The sequence below is a fragment of the Streptopelia decaocto genome (genome assembly GCF_964273445.1).
Source record: "Streptopelia decaocto genome assembly, chromosome: 8".
Classification (NCBI taxonomy): domain Eukaryota; kingdom Metazoa; phylum Chordata; class Aves; order Columbiformes; family Columbidae; genus Streptopelia; species Streptopelia decaocto.
In genome coordinates this window covers 12,410,741-12,427,216 of record NC_138662.1, presented here as the reverse complement: position 1 = coordinate 12,427,216, position 16,476 = coordinate 12,410,741, and the positions used below count along the sequence as shown (strand labels likewise).

The window sequence follows — 16,476 nt, the reverse complement described above, 5'->3', positions numbered from 1 at the left end:
AAATTTTTACAATATGACAAGGAAAACAAACTTCATAAAAGTTCCCGATCTTTTGTTACACAAGCAAGCTATAGCCATGATATGTTTATAATATTTTGCCCATGATATCACAGCTAAGTAACAAAAGCTAAGCAACACAAAAAACAGTTTCTAGGTATGACTTCACCTCGCGACTCCCGTCATGACATCGCCGCTCACATCGCCCCGGCGTCCCACCTTCCCCAGCCTACACCCCGCGCTCCACGAGTACCCGCCACATCGCTTTTCACTAATAGTTTCCTTTCTTCCCTCTCCCAGGCACCCTCGGACTGGGGGAGCTGTGATTTCTGTGACGAGATTTGTTTTTTCCCGACTACGCCAGGACTCATCTGAACGGTAAGAGATTTTTAGCCTGTTTCCTTCACTCCTGGTTATTTGACAAGTGCTTGAAAACCCTGTTATAAACAATCTCTGTAGGAAAACAGATGATGTCGTACGATCACAGAAGGTAATTTTTTCAAGAACCCAACTTTTTGAGCGTTTCCCAGATGCACCGCGTCAATCTTCCTGCGTTTGACTATCTCAGCTGGTTTTCCAGCCCGGGCGTTTCGCCAGGCGGGGCCGGACTGCCCCGCGTTGTCACTTCTGTTGGATGGCACTCACCCCCACTCCTGTTATTCTCAGTTTCGGGACATTTTCTAACCACTGGACAGGCTCCAGCGCCGAGCACTAATAAGTTGCAGATTGCAGCACGTTAAGTGTGTGTGTGCACGTGTGTGTCAGATCAGGGCCACGGTTTGTAAGAGCCGGGGGGGGAGAAAACAGTAGTTCAAAAATGCTGCCTACTCAAATTGACAGAAAAGTGACCCCTGCACTTCATCAGAAATTCCTGCAGACTGACAAAATAAAGGAGTTTGCTTTTATCACACACAGTAAGACTCATATGGAAAAATGGAAACACTACATCACTCGACCTTAGGTTGCCCCCTTTTCAACCACAGATGAATATTATGTATAAAAACTGTAAATCAATTTGAAATGTATTAAAGGAGATTCTCTTTTTCTGTATTAAAGGTAATACCTTTTAATCTCTAGATTTATTTTGTAATGTCAAGTAAATGAGAGAGACTTAATTTCCGTAACTGAATTTTGTTACTCTTAAGCGTATCTAGCATCTCTGCATGGTGTTCACATAATTTCCTACACTTTGTTGCATCAGGAAATAATGAGCAAGCATCACTTACCCAACACTGAGTCACAAATATTTGCCTACATTAACAGAGCATTAAAAGCCATTTTAAACAACTTAAGGAAATTGTGCTAGCCTTTGAACTGTGATTCACTACTATGAGAAATTAAGAAACTTTTCCTCTTCTAAGGGCAAAAATCAGCTGCTGCAGCCTCCTTGTAATATCACTAGGTCCAAGAGCAGACTGTCCTCTTACAGAACCCTACACAATGGATTTCTTTGCTTAATGAAACTACTTCAGAAATTTTCCTACACTCAGTGCTGGGTACTCTGAAATTTCAATCTTTTCACATCCTTGAACTCTCATCAACATCTTTTTTTTCCAGACTGTGTCAATAAAATTGATTACTTGCAGTTCTGAACTCTGTTCTGCACATGGAAATAAAACAATTTGTTTTAAAGTATTTTCTGAAGAAGCAGAACTTGGCAATCATACCTACGAGATCAAAAAAAAATATAAAAGACAAACCAACCAAGCCAGCCTTCCCCACAAAAAGCAAAACAAAAAGAAACCTCTCCAGCAAACAAAAGAGAAGCAAGCCCTGATTTTATCAGGGCAGCACCGCCAGCTACATTCCTGACATACACATCATCAACCTCACCGTTGTTCTCCTGATTGATATATCTCCCTGACGGATATGAACAATCTTTTCGGATCATTAATATGTTCATTAATTTGTTATCAATTCCAGCTCGCTGTACTTAAAGCGCTCCGTGCCGTGGCTGGAGAGTGCCTCGGCAGTGCTGGTGTGATCGCGGCAGAGGGACCCCTGACCGCCCGGTTGTCGAGATGCCTCATACCTACAACCGATCTGTTGCTTTTACAAGTTTAATCTCGGTATTAAGGAGCTGATTGTGGAACCATGTCGCTATAACATCTTCAACCCAGCTGTACATCATATAAACCGCTATAGGAGGGGGCAGTCTCCCATCATCCCTAGCAGCAGTGCATACCTTTAACTCCCTAATCTGTAATACTACAAAATACCGCTCTCATTTCTTCCCCAGCACAAGTGGACTACCAGCAAGGGTCCAACAGTGTTATTCCTAATTACCTTTTTTTCACTCTTGATCCTGTGGCGCTCATAATTAGTTACCTGGGGCTGCAATCCAATTTGAAGTGATGACAAGAAAGTGATCCATGAAAAAGTAATAAGTTAAATCCAATTTCAGCCTTCCTCTAATTAAATGCACATGGAACTAATGACTCAAACCCTACCATTTCAGTGATAATGGTAATTAGCGAGGTGGGAGTCACTCTCTTTTTTCAACACTGTAGGTGTAAACCACAAGGTAAAATGGCAGGAGCACTCTTAATTACATGTGTCATTTTGTCAGCAATTTACACATTTCTGACCAGTCAGGAAGGTTTCATTTGTTTTCCCCGTCCCCGCGGTGGGTAACACACAGCCGGACTCGGGCACAGCCAGCCCCATGGCCCAACCTGCCTAGAAAGCTTTCTTGTTTCTCTTTTTGTAAACCATTATTCTCTAAAAGTTTAATATCCAAGCAGAAAACCTGCTGGAAAATTATACTCAGGGTGCTCTACCAAGACAGAGAGCTGGAAATGAGGGGTCTTGGCTTAGGCTCCTCTTTTCAGCTTTTGACCCAACGTCTTTATAACGCGCAGATGCCAAATCCCCAAATACCCCGGTGGAACCCGCACACCTCAACACCACTGAAGATCCGCAGCTCTCTGACCTTGGGCAAGTCACTTAATACCTCTCTGCCAGGGTTTACACAGCTATAAAATGAGAATAATCATATTTGCTGATAGTACCTCACACCGCTAGCTCTCCCAATATATTGGTATTTTCCTAGAAGCTGTGGTTTTTTTGAATCATGCAATTACAGGACAATCATCGACTCCTTTCAGAAAAACAACTGTGTTTGTCACCTTTCTGCTCAGGCTGAAAAGCTGGAAAAACTGAATACTGAAGGCTTTAAAAAAATATAAAAGGGCAGCAAAAAAAGGCACACAAGCTTCACTGAAAAAAACGTTAGCATCGAAATTTTCAAGCTGATCATGTAATTTTGACGACCTGACTCAGGTTTTGTTCTGTTTGTGGGGTGGATGACATTTGCACTTCACAGGCATATTCCAAGAACTGACTAACAGGTATAACTGGGCTCAGAGATGAGTTATGGGTCCTTTGGCAGAAACCAGCAAAACTCAACTTGGCTTTGCTTCCAAAGCCATAAACAAAAAAATAAAGATTCAAGTGCAATTTTCATAGATAAACTATTTAAAGTCTGCAGAAGTGAAACCTCAACCCAACTAGAGGTGGTGGCAAAATTCCCGTTGGCTTGGCTGAGGCCAAATTCAGATCGACTCCCATTTTTAGGAGTGGAACAAAGAGACACTCATACAAATAGAATAAGTGCACTTGAAAATTTATTCCCCCTCCCAAATTATCTGCTGAGACATAATTTCTCTGCCAGTTGTTGCATTTACCACTATGTAAAATGAGTACACTGCGTGTAGAACCTGAGGCTACGTATCCTGGTCCTTGTGTGCTCCAAGTGAAACAGAGACAGCCCTTCCCGTCACCTTTCAGTGTTCGTTACATTGTCGAGCTAATCATTTAGAATTTCATAAAAAAAACCAATAATAATTGCCCCCAACATTAACGCAATTCTTCCTCTTGCCCTCTTCTATTTCTCAACATACTGGGAAGAAGTATTAAGATAATACAGCATGCAGATTACATTCTACAAAGGCTCAGCCAAAAGGCTGCTCTAAAAAGCAGCGGAATGCAGAGGCGAGGACAGCTCTGTCCTCTTGGCCTCCCCCAGTCTCACCCCGAAAATCTAAACCAAACCCAAATTCTCTTCTTGGCCGTGACTTAAAAGGAATATTTATTTGCTGTTTTGTCAACTGAAAACAAAACTTTCCATCTTAGTAATGACATTATTTCTCCTCTCCAAACACACGGAGGTTAACTATCATACAACAAATCTCATTTAATCACATAAAGTCAAGTGATGGGTTTCAATTGTGAGATACTGACTTGGACACCCTAAATCTGTTTTCAGTCCAGTCTCCAGCTTTCAGCTCAATGCAACACATAACATTTACGCCTTTTGAAAAAAATGGTATTTTTAGTATTGCCAAAACACACATGCACTTTTACTTTCTTGGGGGAAAATGTGTCTCTTGATTTGTTTCCAATCTGTGTGCTCTTGCCAGCAACTAAAATGCTTGAAGAACAAAAATGAATAATCGTTAAGAGCATCAGCAATTAAAGCTGCAAATTTTAATCAATACATCTATTAATACAAAGATATATTTATCTTGGCCAGGAAAAATGTGCACATTTTCAAAATCCTCAGCATACCTGGCCTGTTAAATTATTTGTTTCAGAGACTCAAGGAAATCCAATGTCTATGGCAAATATATTATCAAACGTGTTTTAGTCTTTTTTCGCTTCCAGTAATTTTTGTGGGGCTGATATTTTTTATACTCTTTTCCCGACTGCTGGTTACTAAATCCATTCCTTAACTTTCAATTTTCTTTTGTTTGTGTCATCAGGCCGTGAAACCGGAGGTCACTGCCAAATAGAAAGCGCGGCAGTGTGCGATAGGCTCAAAATGTGAGTCATCGTGTATTTGGAGATTTATTCTTTTTTCAACTATCAGCAGAGCACATCTCCACTCCTGTGTCCAACTTCTTATACAGTAAATAGCTCAAAATTTGGTAAAAGCAGGTCTCCAGGTAGAGTTTTCAAGGTCAAGAGACCCCACAGACGGTCGCTGGAGACCATTGTCATGTGAACGCTATTGAAGGCACCACGGCCCAGCACGGCCATGATGTCAGGATATATTTAAGCACCATGGCTATTTGATCAGTGAATAAAGAAGGAATATAGGAAATTATCCATGAGGTTATAACAGATTAGCTACACAGCGTCCACTATATTAATTTTCCCCACCGGTCGGCGGCGGTGGGGTTTACATGACAGAGGCTGCCGGGCGGCGCTGGAGTGCTCAGCCCCAGATGGAGGGGGCTCTTCGGCCCCCGCGGGACCGCACCAACCTCCCCTGCCAGGGCTCCCATCGAGCACCCAACCGGCACCCCGGGAAGGGCAGCCCTTCCCCCCGTTTCACGCAGAAGCAGCTCCCCAGCACTCCCGCTAGGGAGCTTTGCACCAGTGTCCTTGCCAAGCACAGCAGAGATCGGCAACGCTGACGATATTCTTGTCATGCACAAAGTCTGTTAGTCGGAAAAAAACCCCAGATAACTGCTATTTGCTGTGGCTATCGAACGAGACACCTGTATTTATAAACGAAGTGTAAAGATGACTCGCTTCATTATTTAAGCAAACTTTTGAAAAACGGGAGTATTTCCACCACCCTCGACATTTATTCTACATACTGGAAGCAACAGGTATTGCCACCCAACTGAGGGAGTGTGGGTACTTGCATGGGTGCAGTTATACTCAAAAATTCTACCTCCAGAGCCACCATTTCCTTTCACCAACAGATTTTCATTGCAGGGATGCACTCAGGGTCTGTTACATTCAAGAGAACTTCCAGTACATTTAAGACCACAAAAGTACCAGGAGTGAGGAGGGCAGAAAATAAAAAAAGAGAAGACTGGGCAGTCATTTGAATCAGTGAGTGACAGGCTGGGCCAGGTCTCTGTATACATTAATAAATTAGAATTTTAATTGTGTCTCTGACTGCAGGAGCTGCTCCAGTACTTTAATACATACCAACAATTGGCTATGTTATGGAATCCGCAATGTGGCCTTCACTGTTGACCTCTGCAACACAATTCCCAGTCTGACTACGGAAACTGTTTGGTTTGATCCTTTCAACTTATTTGAATCCTGACAAATAAGCCCACAGCTGAAAGGTCAACACAGTCATATTTCATCCTCTGGAGCTATTCTTAAGACATCTGCACAACAAAGCACTTCTTTTAGTACCTGACACTGGACCTAGCCAGCACAATCTCTCATTAAAAATGTCCCCAGTGGAAGAGTCTATTAAAAGGCATATGGATCAGCTATGGATTTACCAAATAAAATATTTTTGAAAGCATTAATGTAACGCTTTGGATTATGGCGCTCTACACTGACAATAAAACGTATATTTGCCCAATGACAAAATGCTTCATACTTTCCAAAAGCATAATAGCTCGGCTATAAAATGTGCGAGGTGTTGTCCAGCAGCCTGAGCACAGCGGTGGGAGCCAGGAACTCTTGAATCTTAATCCTGCCTCCAAACCCAACTCCCTCTGTTATCCTAAGCAAGTCACTTAACCTGCTTCCCTCCGTTTCCCAGTCCAGAACTGGGATAATACTACTTACTTATCAGACTTTCCTTCTGGGGATGTTTTGGAGATTAGTATTCGCAAAATGCTTTGAAGATGAAATCACTACACGAAAGATAGAAGTTGTCCACGCTGGGCCAAGGACTGCAGTTAACAGCTATTCCTCGCTCGGACAGAACTCCCCCTGAAGTCCCCGTCAGCCTTATTCAGGTAAGAGCCCCAGGATCAGGTCCTCTCACTTCACTATCAAGGCCCTTAGTGAAGCTGGCTTTACCTTCCATATTCTACTACCTATTGAAAGAGTCTAGGATCTGTATTTTTGGAGGAAAATAATCTGAAGCACATACAAAAGGCAAGAGAAGCAGCAATGCTGTCAGGGAACTCATGGTGATAGTATATCAAACTAAAAAAGAAATTAGAAAGAGCAAAACAGACATGAGTTTGACAATGTGCTATGACAACAAGCAGGGAAAAAAAAAACACGGAAAGAATTTGGGGCTACAGAGGCTGAAGCATCAGATACAGAAGAGTAAGATAAGATAAATGTCCCAGCTACAGGGCTTTGTGCGACTGCAGCTGAACTGCTATATTCAGTAACTTATTATCAAAAATATAGTGACATGCTGCAATTGCAAAGAGAGCAGTAATAAAAGCAATAACCAGCTGCAAAGTGGTCAGGGTCTAGAAGTGCCAGTTTATGAAATACATAAAGAACTAGATACATATAATTTGCCAAAACTGGCAAGTACGTGTTAGTATCTCAGATGTTTGAGAAGTGTGAACACGAGGCAAGGCAAGGGACTGACTCAGTATTTATACAAGCAGTATTACTTGGAGCAAGAGGAGGGAATTAAAGTGGAAAGTTCCTGAGCGTGTGCTTTGTTATGGAAAACCATCTGAAGGAAAATAATAGCAGTCCCACCACCACTTGGGATTTCTAACACTAGAATAGAAAAAAAAAAAAAAAAAAAAAAAAAAAAAGGAAAATGTGATACATGACCTAATAGGTCTTTCTTGTCTTTAACTCCCGTGATTGATCCCGCAAGACTAGCAGAATGTACTCCAAAGCCGCCTATGTGTGCACATGTCTTCTGTTTGGGAATGCTGTATTGGTTTTAGCTTTCTGAATTCATAAAAGCACAAAGCCCAGTAATATTTAGATTTTATTTCTGAAGATGTCCATAAATCAGCAGACAATAAAAGAGGAAAAAACACACTGATGATATGATATCCTAGTATTTCCCAATATCCTTGACACAGCAAATCAACGGTTTGAGTGAACACAGACTACAAATGGAACAGCAATCAAACAGAAATGTTAATGCAAATCTCCTATGCACACTGACAGGGTAACAAAAGCTATTCCATTTTGTCATGATCCAACCCTACGGGATGCTAATAAAAGTACACACTCAACATTCATAAATATGCCGTGAGTGGGATTTTCAAGAGCATCTAGCACGGGTCCTCACACCACTTCCATCAGCCACAACCGCTCTGTGGACTTGCGAAGAAGCTCCTCAAGGTCCCATCCCAGCATTCACAAGTAAGACACACTGATTGAGGTTTTACAAGCCCCAGCCCCTCACAGAGTCACAGAGGCTCCCCTTACCTGAAGGGCTGGCTGTTTGTCATTCCTCTTCGGAGACTTTAATCCACTAACTTGTTGCTGCTGCTGCTGCTGCTGTTGCTGCTGCTGCTGTTGTTGCAGTAGAAGCTGCCGTGCCACCTGGAGAGCCTGCGAGGAAAGAGGTTTGAAAATTGAGTTTACGGCATGGGGAGCCATGCACACAGCACAGGGTCAAACCCCTCTCGGTCATGGGGTACCGCTCCACTCCAAAAGCACCTTCACCGAGAAAAGCAGTGGCTTCCACAAAAAACAACTCAGTACTCGCACACAATGGGGCGATATCCCTCTGCTGAGTTTCCCATTTTGACTACGGAGACAAACGGCAGCACCTGAAGTTCAGCTCTTGCATAGGAACCTCAAGTAACCGCAGAACTCCCGGTGGTGAGCACTGCACGGTTATCTTCCTCCCCTGCTCGGGGTGGCTCGTACCCCTCCTCGCTACCAGGCGAGCTCACGTGCTAAAGGCTGGGGAAGCTGTGAGGAGCTGGAGTGAATGCAATGAAAAGTGGGGACAGCATCACACCCCTCAAAAATCACTAAGCAGCAGGGACTCGGATGGGAGAGGTCAGAGAAGCAAAGTGACAGTGTGCCTTCACGGGACAGAAGGGCAAAGGACATCATCCCAAAAGCATGAGCAGAACATCACGCGGTGGTGAATGACTGCAAAATTTCATGCAAAGCAAGGGAAAAGTGTCCCACAGCACTAGAGCCCACCACCCCACGAGGCCTGATTTCTCCATCAGGTGGGGTAAAGAGAGGAAGAGATGAAACATGGGGGAAAACAAGTCCCTGTCCTGGCTCCCTCCCAGTCAGGGGACCGCAAGGAAGAGGCAGGTCCCTGCAAGATGGGCTGTGGCACAGCTGAGGCTCCGCTGGCGAGACCCAAGCCTGCTGCTCCAGGAGGATTCACCAGCGCTGGACTTGGGATTTCTTGGTCTCCTTGGAGACGTTCAGTACATGTGTAGGTGGAAAAGTGGGAAGGCTGAAGACTTCATTAATGTAAAACAAGAAAAATAGTCCCTTTGCAAGATGCCTACACAGAAGGAGGGAAAAAGCCTTCCTCACTTGTACTGTGTGTGCTCTCTGAGTGATTTAATTAATACCTATTTAATTAAGGAGTCGGATACACTCTGGGTTTCACTTGCTTCTCCAAGTTGCAAAGTGTTTCATCTCAGCGCAGAACTGCTGGGAAAGGTTTGACACCAAGGACTGCAAACTCTGATCCGCCACCCCCCAGTAGAGCCTTGTTATTTTATGGCCTAGACCCATCTTTTTACTTTTGAAGGGACATTCAGCAGCCCAGGAGGCTGAAGAACCACTGCTGCAGGCCCGCACGCCAGGGCAAGCGGGGAGGAAAGACCTTACTGCGCTCTGGCAACGAGCCCTCCTTTCATATTTAATAACAAGTCTCCACTGGATCAGAAAAACTCTTTAAGGGAGGATGCGACTTCCAACAGAGCTTAGTGCGATGAAGGTAAAATCAGATTTTTGCATTTCAAGCTGGTTGGAGCTCACTGCACCTGCAACATCCCTAAAACGGTCCATGTCCCTGCGAGGGGTGCGAGGAGCTGCCGGGCACGGGGACATGCTGGGGGGGCAGGGTCTGTGCTACCACACACACAACTGCACCTGTCATCAGTTCAGCATCAAGAACCATAAGACCCTACAGCCTACCAGTTAACACAATGCAACAAAGGAAACCTTTATGCTAAGTATAACTAAAAAAAAATGTAATTTTTATTAAATTAGCTTATTTAGCTGTTAAAGCATCTTCAAGGGTGGGCAGAGGCAGCAGAAATAAAATGCACAAGACTTAAGGGGATGGGCAACAAATACTCACCTACTTAACAGGGGTGTTGTATGGCTTATTTAATTAATGAATACTTGTAAAGCACTCTGAGTTGCTCAGACAAGCAGCGCTATACAGTACAAGCGCAACATATTATTATGTATTATTAAGACTGGCTCTGCAGAAGAATAATTCCAGGTAAATGTGCAATCAAATGATCATTTTAGTTCCCAGTAATTAGATTCAATAGGCCAAAAAAACCACAGAAGCCTTTCTTTAATCATACACTAAACAACCAGAACATCCCTAACCTTTCAAGCTACAGCCTTTTTGAATAAAACATCACCAACTTATAGATATTATTCCAAAAAGAACCAGTCACCATATGTGTTGTCTCTTTGAAATACAGTTGCTATAGCAGACCCTGCATGCATTTCATGTGATATGATCATATTCTATCCGTTCTGGCAGCTGAGAGGTTGCACAACTAAAATTGGCTGCCAGAAATTTTTGAAGATCCCCAGAACAAGTAGCCGTGCAAGAAACGCCTGCTTTCTGCTGGAGCTGGCCACGGAGCTCTGGGCAGCTGCCACCACCAGCTCTCGCGCTCCTGGCCCCACGCCGATGAAGATCTCTGCCCTCCGGCCAGGCTCACCATGGCAAGGCTCTGATGGAGCAAAGCCAGAGCTCCGTCCCCACTCCACCCCACATGCACAGCACCCACAGCCCCAGACACCCACCCCTGTGCAGGCGTCTCCACTCGAGATGACACCCACACCTCCCTGCTCCAGGTCTGGCTGGCACTTGTCCTGGCGCTGAGATCTGGTGGAACCAGCGGGGGTGAGAGGAAGGAACCAGCATGGAGGGTGGAACAGGGAGGGAAGGATTAAAAGAGAATGAGAGTAAGAAATGAGTTGACTAGAGGGAGCATTGTGGGTACAAGGAGAGATGGACAGGAGCAGCAAAGGGAGAAAAAAGAGGGGCAGGCGCAGGTGAGATGGCGGCAAGCTGACAGCTCAGGGGATTGCAGCTTGAAATGGCATTTCCCATGTCTCTTCTCTCAAGATTTCGCTCTTCTGCTTATAAATAACTGACAGCAATAAAAGCTAAGCATCAGACAAGCTTGGGTTTAAGATGTGGAAGGCTGTTTATAGCTCAGATCTGGTTCTTACTGAACATCCGCATCAAGTAGCTACTGCATCCTTGGTGGTATGGCAACCCAGGGATCCCAAGCCCCTTCGCCTTTCCACATTGCCCTGCTCAGCCTCTCCTCTCTCCAGCCTCAGACCAAGCACCAGCCCTGCCAGTTCGAAGTCTCAACTGCGCTCCTTACACACAACGGGATGTATAGAAGAAAGATGTCTAGCTTGGTATGGGAAGCACCAGCCCTCTTTCCTCTTCTATGCAAAGCACTTCAAGCGCATTTGGAGCGCCTTCACAAAATTAATTTGCTGATCTGGGTTCAAGCCCGGAGGACATCTGCCCTCATTACGCCGGCACATCCCGTTTAATCCAAGCTGACAAGCGTGTCACCTCTACCCCCTTCTCTGGTTCCACGCAGGAACCGCTCCCGCGTGAAGCCCGTGGCTGGATGCCGGCGTGGGAGCCCCGCGGAGGCTGCCGATGCTGCACAGCACTCAGCCGAGGACAGACCGGGAATAATCTGAGACTGAAGTCAGTCCCACAACCTTCATCAGCACGGAGATTCGCAAGCAGGCCTGTACATTAATAAAGCTTCCTGTGGGAGTAGATGTTGCCTTTGATTTGCATGTGAATTCAACGCTAGTGAGAAGTGCCAGACTGTCAGACATGGAGACCAAAGTCTCTTATCTTTCCAAAAGCTTCTGTAGCAGTTTCCCCACATTTCCTTAATCATCTGCCTTGTCCTCAACTTACTGAACAGGCAGTAGAGAGTAAAGCTGGACTTGGTTCAACTCCTGCTCCTGCCAAGTCCTGAAACAAGGGTGCCAGGACTGTTTACTGCTAGCCAACAGCTCTGCTAACGTGGCCCTCTCCTCATGAGCGGGTGCTCAGACATCTCCAAGCTCTTTTCACACATTCCTCCCCACTGCCGTAGTTACATCCTAAATCTCCACCACGTGCTTGCACTTCTGCAAGTGAACAATTGCCAGGGGCTGTAGTGAAACAGTTTGTGTTTGTGAACCCAGGCAACTGAGTTCTCCTTCACAGGACCAGGTAGAGACACCAGGACCTCAAAAACCAGAGAGGTGCTTCAGATACCTGGGACCGTGATTACCAGCAACTGCATTACAGCCTATCCGAGCTGTTCAAAGACCCCGAAAGCCTGGTCATGACTGCCTGGGACAACCCAGACGCCAGTCCTGGCCTCCAGCAGTTAATCACACAACATCGGCAATCGTCCTCCTCTCTGCACCAAAATACAAATAGGAAATCTTCCCCACCTACTGAAGGAAGAGGAAGAAAAGCATCCCTTAGCCAGCGCATCTTCTGAGTGCCATGAGTTTGGTCACTATCAACAGGGATCTGAAAGGACGACAATCAGTAAAAGGCTCACTACCAACCGAGTCATCTTGATTCTGCTCGGTGTGACGCCTAAATGCAAGATACAGTAAATGAACTCCCGAGCTATTTCCTTATCCATTAGGAAATCACCCAGAGATAAGGAGATTTGCTGGCGTAAAACACAGATTAGTAAAAAGGCAACTGAAATGCTGTACTTTAGAGACATGGGTATTTGGGAGCCAACATTGGGTGACACCTAACGCAGAAAAAATTTTAACAGCACATTCACTGAGAGATGAATCAAGCCTGTTTCATTCAAAGATGCCACAGAGTAAGTGGGAAGCCCCACCGAAAATCCCTCTCCCTCTGCTTAAGGAAGTGGCAACCATTAAATGTTTCCCAGCTAGTTAAGCACTGGGGAGTGGGGGGAAGTACACATTGGAGATGACCAAGACAATTTTATTGCAAGATAGACAGAACGTGACTTGTTTGCCCAGCTGTTGTTTGCCCAGAACATCCGGCACCGTTATCACTCGAGTTACTGTTGTAATTCAGCATTTTCACGCAAGAGGATCAATCTTTCGTTTTTACCATCCTCTTTGGGTAAGTTCTGCTCCAAGGGTAAAAACGTAGCCCTGCCTCTGACTTCACATGGCTAGAAAGTCCCGATGCGGGAATGGGGCTGGGAAAGGCAAATACACTGGAAAAGAAGGGTAGAACTTTAAAAATAGAAATGCTGCTTGAATACCATATACTTGCTTACAGTAATAGTATATAAGGAAAACAGTAACAGGATCCAGTCCTACGGAGCCTCTTGCTAACTTGTTCCACCGCTGCAGCCAGTACAACAAGGCAGTGATTCTCCAACTGTTTTTCCATCAGCCTATTTCTATTGAAGAAAAAGAGCTCAAGCTCCTCCCTTCCCATCTGCTCCAACCAATATTAATACCAATCAGCTATTAATGAAATATGAAGACCTAGAGCTATAATGGGCCTGACTCCTAAGGCCAGAAACAGCTTGTTTCCACATCTGAGGTTTATCAGGCATGGAAAGACTGATTGAGGGAACCACAGGATATATGGAAAGGTACGTATGTTGGAGGGTGTGGAGAGGAGCAACAGACATCAGGATGCAAAAGAAACCGGCATCCTGTCTGGCTCCCATTCCCAGGGCAGTTGGGCAGTAATCATCTGCCTCTAAAATGGAGAAGCATACATGCAGAAGTTGCAAGACGGGCACAAAACTAAATCCCATGTGTTTTTACAGATTCCTAAGGATTTTGGGCCTTTCCAGGTGGACAAAGCTGCCCATCACGAAAGCAACTTGAGAAAGGAGCAAGGAACCGTTCCCAGAAATTAGAGATGGCCCCACAGCCATCTGAAGTGTCCAAGCAGTAAATCTGGAAAGTCACTCCCCAGCCAACATCATCATCTGTCCGTTATTTCAGTTATGGTCATTAAAAAGCAAAACAAAATACAACAAGCAGAGAGAGATGAGACAGAAGATATTTTAAAAGCGAAATCTACCCTTGGAGAAAACATAATGCTACCCCAGTCCCAGGCTCCAGAAGTGAGAACTTCTGTGTTGACCTCTGAGCAATAACAGGTAGCCAGATCCTCGCACAGCTATGATTGCTGCTAAGATTTCCCTGCTGTGCTCTGGGCAAAGCAAGGCTTTGCAGCATCAGGCATGCAGTTCTCCCACCATCTATTTTTCCCCAAGTTTTGTAGTGGCTTTAAGCACTGAGGGCCCACCTGGCTGGCAGCTAAAGAGGCCTCTCCCAGCAGAGGCATGGCCCACCTCTCTGAAAGGTTTCTTGCTTCCATTTAGTCTCGCAAGGCAAGTACCTTTGTTTCTCCCGGGTGGGCCGAGGTGGGATTTAGACTCAGCCAGCAATGTCTCTTCGTTCTCAGCTCCCATCTGTCCTCACACCCCGCTCCACTCCGCAGCTGCTCCCAGCAGAGCGGCAAGATGCAGCTCACAAGCCCGGATGCACCCGAGCTTCAGAGCTGCTTCGTGTCTCTCCCACTCCTGCCTCCTCTATCTCCTCTCTCCTGCGACACCCTCTTCTCCTGGAGCAGCAGATGTAGAGGAGCGGTGGTAGGAGGCAGACACGTTGGAGGGGAGCCCTGCTGCAGTTCTCCTCCGGCAGGCTGAGGAGCCGCACAACGTGTGGAAAACAGCGAGGAGCGGAGCAGTACGCAAAAAGGGAAAAAAAAAAGTGCAAAGCGACAGCAGTGGGTAGTGCTGTTCCTCTGGGAGGAACAGAACAGGGGGAGGTGAGAAGAACCAACTCGAGAGAATAGGAAAGGAACCAAAATGAAGAGGAGGAATAAAATGTAGAAGATGCAGAAAAGAGAAGCAGATGTTCTTCCAGCACTTATTCCCTCTGACATTTGTACCCAGCTCTTTCATCTTCCTCCAGAACTGGGAAACAAGCTGCTCCATGCTCCCTCCCCGTTCCCACCATCCTGACCCTCTTTACCACATGTCAAAACCAGCCAACGCCAAGAGCCCCAACGCTGCTCCCAGCACCGCAGCGGGGAAGCCTGGGGATAATGACAGGCAGGACCCAGGGCTCAGCTATGGGCCACAGCCAGGACCCAACGTAACCTGGGGAAGCAGCCCTGCTGTCCACCTTTGTCAGCCCTACATTCAAGTCACCCCCACCCCCATCTCATTCTCTCTTTCCTTGTTTCATTAAACAGCCCTGCTCCATGTACCCCCCACCCAGCGCCACTCCAGAGGTGCAACAGAGGGATGCTGTGAGCCAGGGGAGATGCTGCTCAGCTGCAGCTCCTCTGCAAGGCTGGCTCCATCCAAGGGGCTTCCAGCCAGCTCAAAGAGGAGAGCTTCAACAACAATCCTTTACTCAAATAAAATGATCAGTTGGCCCTGAAGGCTTTGCTAAAACACAGCAGACTGATCCTAGCCAAGTGACTAATAGGTGATTCCCATGCTGGAAAAAGAGAAGGGACCTGGAGGTCCACATGTGCAAACCCCGGCTCACATCCTGTCCCTGGTGGGGGGGGCAGGCTTGGAGCAAGGAAGCTGGCAATGTGCCTCACGCTGAAGCATCTCCTAGAATAATTCAGTCATAAGCAAAGAAGATGAATCTTTCTTTTTCTTCCAGCAGGCTGAGTTTCTTTCCTCTGGAATAGATCCTGGCTATCATTTGAGGAGATCCCCTCCAGGAAAAGGCACTGGAAACAGAAACCCTCTCTTCCAAACCCACGGGGTGGAGCTGCCTGTGCCCCAGTGCAGCTACACTCGCTCCTCCTGGGTGCTGAGGTTGCTGCTGTTGGCACCAGGACCAGCAGACTCGATGCTCCTGCCCTGCCACCCCACAGCGCGTCCCAAGGCCGGCGAGGTCCCTGCTGCCACCCCAGCTCTGCAGCAGCGCGGACCCGGCCCCACGCAGGGGACAACAGGGAATTGCCTACAGAACACTGGATTCTAATTCTGTGATTTACTCATGAATTCCACCAATGTGGGGGGGGAAGGCGGTCGAGGTATTTTCTTTGAATACCCAGAGACACAAGCGGGATGGAAGAGGGCGGGCAGCAAGAGGTCAAACTCAGCAAACCCCAAAAACCTGTGAACCCCAAACCAGCCACAACAGTGATAACAGCTACAAAAATCCCATTCTTGAGGCACAAACGAAACCCTCAGGCGGTTACACTGTAAAAACACCTTCTGTCTCCTCTTTTAGAGAGTCACAGTCAAAACTCATCAAAGCCATTTAAAAAGCATCTGGCAAAAAGTTCCCAAACATTAAAAATGGCTCTCTTTATTTTGGCATGTCAAGATTCACAGCATGTAGCGGTCTGTACCAGCAAGAAAGGAGGGATGGGCCAACACATCCTGGTAAAATGAGAAAGGATACAAATCTTGGCTCCCCGTGCAAACTGAACCAGAATTGAACTATGTCTGAGTGATGAAAAAAAATCTTATGGGATTTCCAGTTCGTTTCTGTAGGCTCGAGATCAGATTCTGAACTACTGTGTTTATCCAAAAGTGAACCAGACCTTTGAATATTTGGAGGACTATTCATTGCTGTGCAGCA

At 46.0% G+C, this 16,476-nt stretch overlaps 1 protein-coding gene across 11 annotated transcripts in view; it reads right to left on the bottom strand.

Annotated features, from left to right (window-relative positions):
* Window positions 1-16,476, bottom strand: part of FOXP1 (forkhead box P1) — a 383,067-nt gene that overhangs the window by 103,959 nt on the left and 262,632 nt on the right. For all 11 annotated transcript variants that reach the window (XM_082060432.1, XM_082060427.1, XM_082060438.1 and 8 more), the window contains one exon: window positions 8,119-8,244. In XM_082060432.1, the coding sequence (XP_081916558.1) occupies window positions 8,119-8,244 (126 nt within the window). The remainder of the gene's footprint in view (window positions 1-8,118; window positions 8,245-16,476) is intronic.